The 2,165-nt window shown below is 55.7% G+C and overlaps 1 protein-coding gene across 1 annotated transcript in view; it reads left to right on the top strand.

Moving 5' to 3' along the window:
* TOR3A (torsin family 3 member A) overlaps positions 1 to 2,094 on the top strand; it is a 10,743-nt gene extending 8,649 nt beyond the window's left edge. The window contains exons 4-5 of the mRNA XM_011361279.2: positions 678 to 802; positions 1,302 to 2,094. Coding sequence (XP_011359581.1) covers positions 678 to 802; positions 1,302 to 1,552 — 376 coding nt within the window. The 3' untranslated portion in view covers positions 1,553 to 2,094. The remainder of the gene's footprint in view (positions 1 to 677; positions 803 to 1,301) is intronic.
* The last annotated feature ends 71 nt before the right edge of the window (positions 2,095 to 2,165 follow it).

Raw genomic sequence — 2,165 nt, 5'->3', positions numbered from 1 at the left:
TGACCTTTCGCTTCTCACAGGCAGCAGTTACGGGGGTCCTGCTGAGTGTGTCTCCTAAACTGATTCTTAAATCCTCCTCCCTAGCCCTTCTCCAGCGCCTTCCCCTCTAAATACAGACTATTACGAAAAGCTGCCCAGCCAGCTTTCTGCAATGCTCCCCTGCCGCGTCAGCCCAGGGACGCTCCCAGGGAAGGAGGCCTGGCCAGGGCGCTCCGCGGCCCTTCCGATCCATGTGCGCCACCAGGGCCACTTTGCCCAGCTGCAGCCCACTTTCCAGCCTCCACTCTGCGGCCCTGAACCTCGCGGCTTCCCTGACCCAGACCTGAGGCTCAGCGCTCCATGTGCATTTGTGCAGAAGCCTCATTCTCCCTGGGCCTTAGCTGACCCTCCATTAGCACTTGCCACACTGTCCTGGAATCACAGGCCTCTCCACACATCCTACCATCGCTGTGGTCCCTGCACCGGGCACAGTCTCAGTGTGTCAGAAGGGAACGAGGCAGGGAGGACGGGTGGCAAAGCCAGGACAGTCTTACCTTTGGGTTGTGACAAGATCTCCTGGGGGAGCAGAGGCCCCGGCCGCTCAACCTCCAGTCTCCAGTGCAGTGGCTTCACTGGTCAAGTCACCCATTGGAACCTAAATATAAAAAAACCTTTTAACAAGCTCTTGTCTCTTTCAGTAACCTTGGGGGCAGCGTCATCAATGAGGTGGTCCTGAGGCTGCTTGAGGCTGGCTGGTCCCGGGAAGAAATCACAATGGACCAGCTGGCGCCCCAGCTCCAGGCTGAGATCGTGGCATCCACAGGTAACTGACTCCCGGCAGCACAGAAAACAAGCCTCTGGTGAGAGCCGCAGGCGGAAGATGCCATGTGTGTGGTGGGGATGTGTGCTCAGGAGGCGGACAGGGCGCCAGGACCACAGGACACTCCATAGCGGTCATCTCGTTGTCAGCTTTAGGTGGGCACGAGAGAAGTGCCACGACAGCCGAACTCTTTTTCTGAAAATGCTTTGAAAAAGAGTATTTGCCCCAGCCCTGGAAACACAGGCAGTGGCCTGTGGCCCCCGAGTCAGTCTCTGCGAGCAGCTCAGGGATGGCCCGTCAGAGGTCGGGCCGCTCCCCCTCGTGTGCACCTGGCCGTCACAGCCCGCTCTGCCGCTTCACCAGTGGCACCTGGACATCGTCAACCACGGTGCTCTCTCCAGAAGGAGGCAGAGCTGCAGGGAGTCCCTGATGCTCCCTGCGGTGGCAGGAGAGCGAGCCCTGCCCAGGCCAGACCCCCATGTAACTACGATCTTGATTTCAGACAGCGGCTTTGGCCACAGCCGTCTTGTGAAGGACAACCTGATTGACTTCTTTGTCCCCTTCCTGCCACTGGAGTACCGCCACGTGAGGCTGTGTGCACGCGATGCTTTCCTGAGCCAGAAGCTCCCATACACAGAGGAGGACCTGGACGAAATCGCCAACATGATGGTGTACATCCCCCAGGAGAAAAAAATCTTCTCTTCCCAGGGATGCAAATCGATTTCCCAGAGAATTAACTATTTCTTACCTTGAGGGTTGGATGAAAATGTCCCGAAGCTGCCTTCCTTCCACTAACAGGACCCTGAGGCCAGCTGGCACCTCCACACTCCAGCACACAGGTACTGTGTAAAAGGCAGGCCTTAAATCAGAAGTCGAGCCAATTTGTAAAATCACTTGGTGCCTTGAAGAGCCACAATCCAAAGTGGTGGTGGCTGGAGGAAGCCACCTGGGACTCAAATCCCAAGGGCTTATGAGCATCTCAGTTCTCGCCTGCAGCTGCTCGCACTCGGGCGTGGGGCCTGCGGCTGCCAGAGCATCAGTGGCAGGGAGGGGAAGAGGTGTGCTGCTTATGGGCAGCAGAGCCTGCGCCTCGGGTGCGCTGGCTCGGGGGTCATTTATTCCCACGGGAAGCCGAGCAGCTGTCAGCAGATCAGCAAAGAGCCTCAGGCTGAAGTAAAAGGTGCACAGAATCATCTTTTTAAAAAAATCATGCCAGTGTAAGCTAAGATTTGTTCTGCTTTGCAGATTTTAAGATTTTTAAAGTTAAACATTAAAACTTTGTATTTTTCTAAAAACCTTCAGCCTAATTTCTTCACGAGACCTAGTAGTACTGTTCACTCAACAGAATTCTGAACGCCAGGTAACA

The sequence above is a fragment of the Pteropus vampyrus genome, unplaced genomic scaffold, assembly GCF_000151845.1.
Source record: "Pteropus vampyrus isolate Shadow unplaced genomic scaffold, Pvam_2.0 Scaffold65, whole genome shotgun sequence".
Taxonomy (NCBI): Eukaryota; Metazoa; Chordata; class Mammalia; order Chiroptera; family Pteropodidae; genus Pteropus; species Pteropus vampyrus.
Note: the sequence above shows the minus strand (reverse complement) of the source record. Positions and strands in the feature narration are given on the sequence as shown.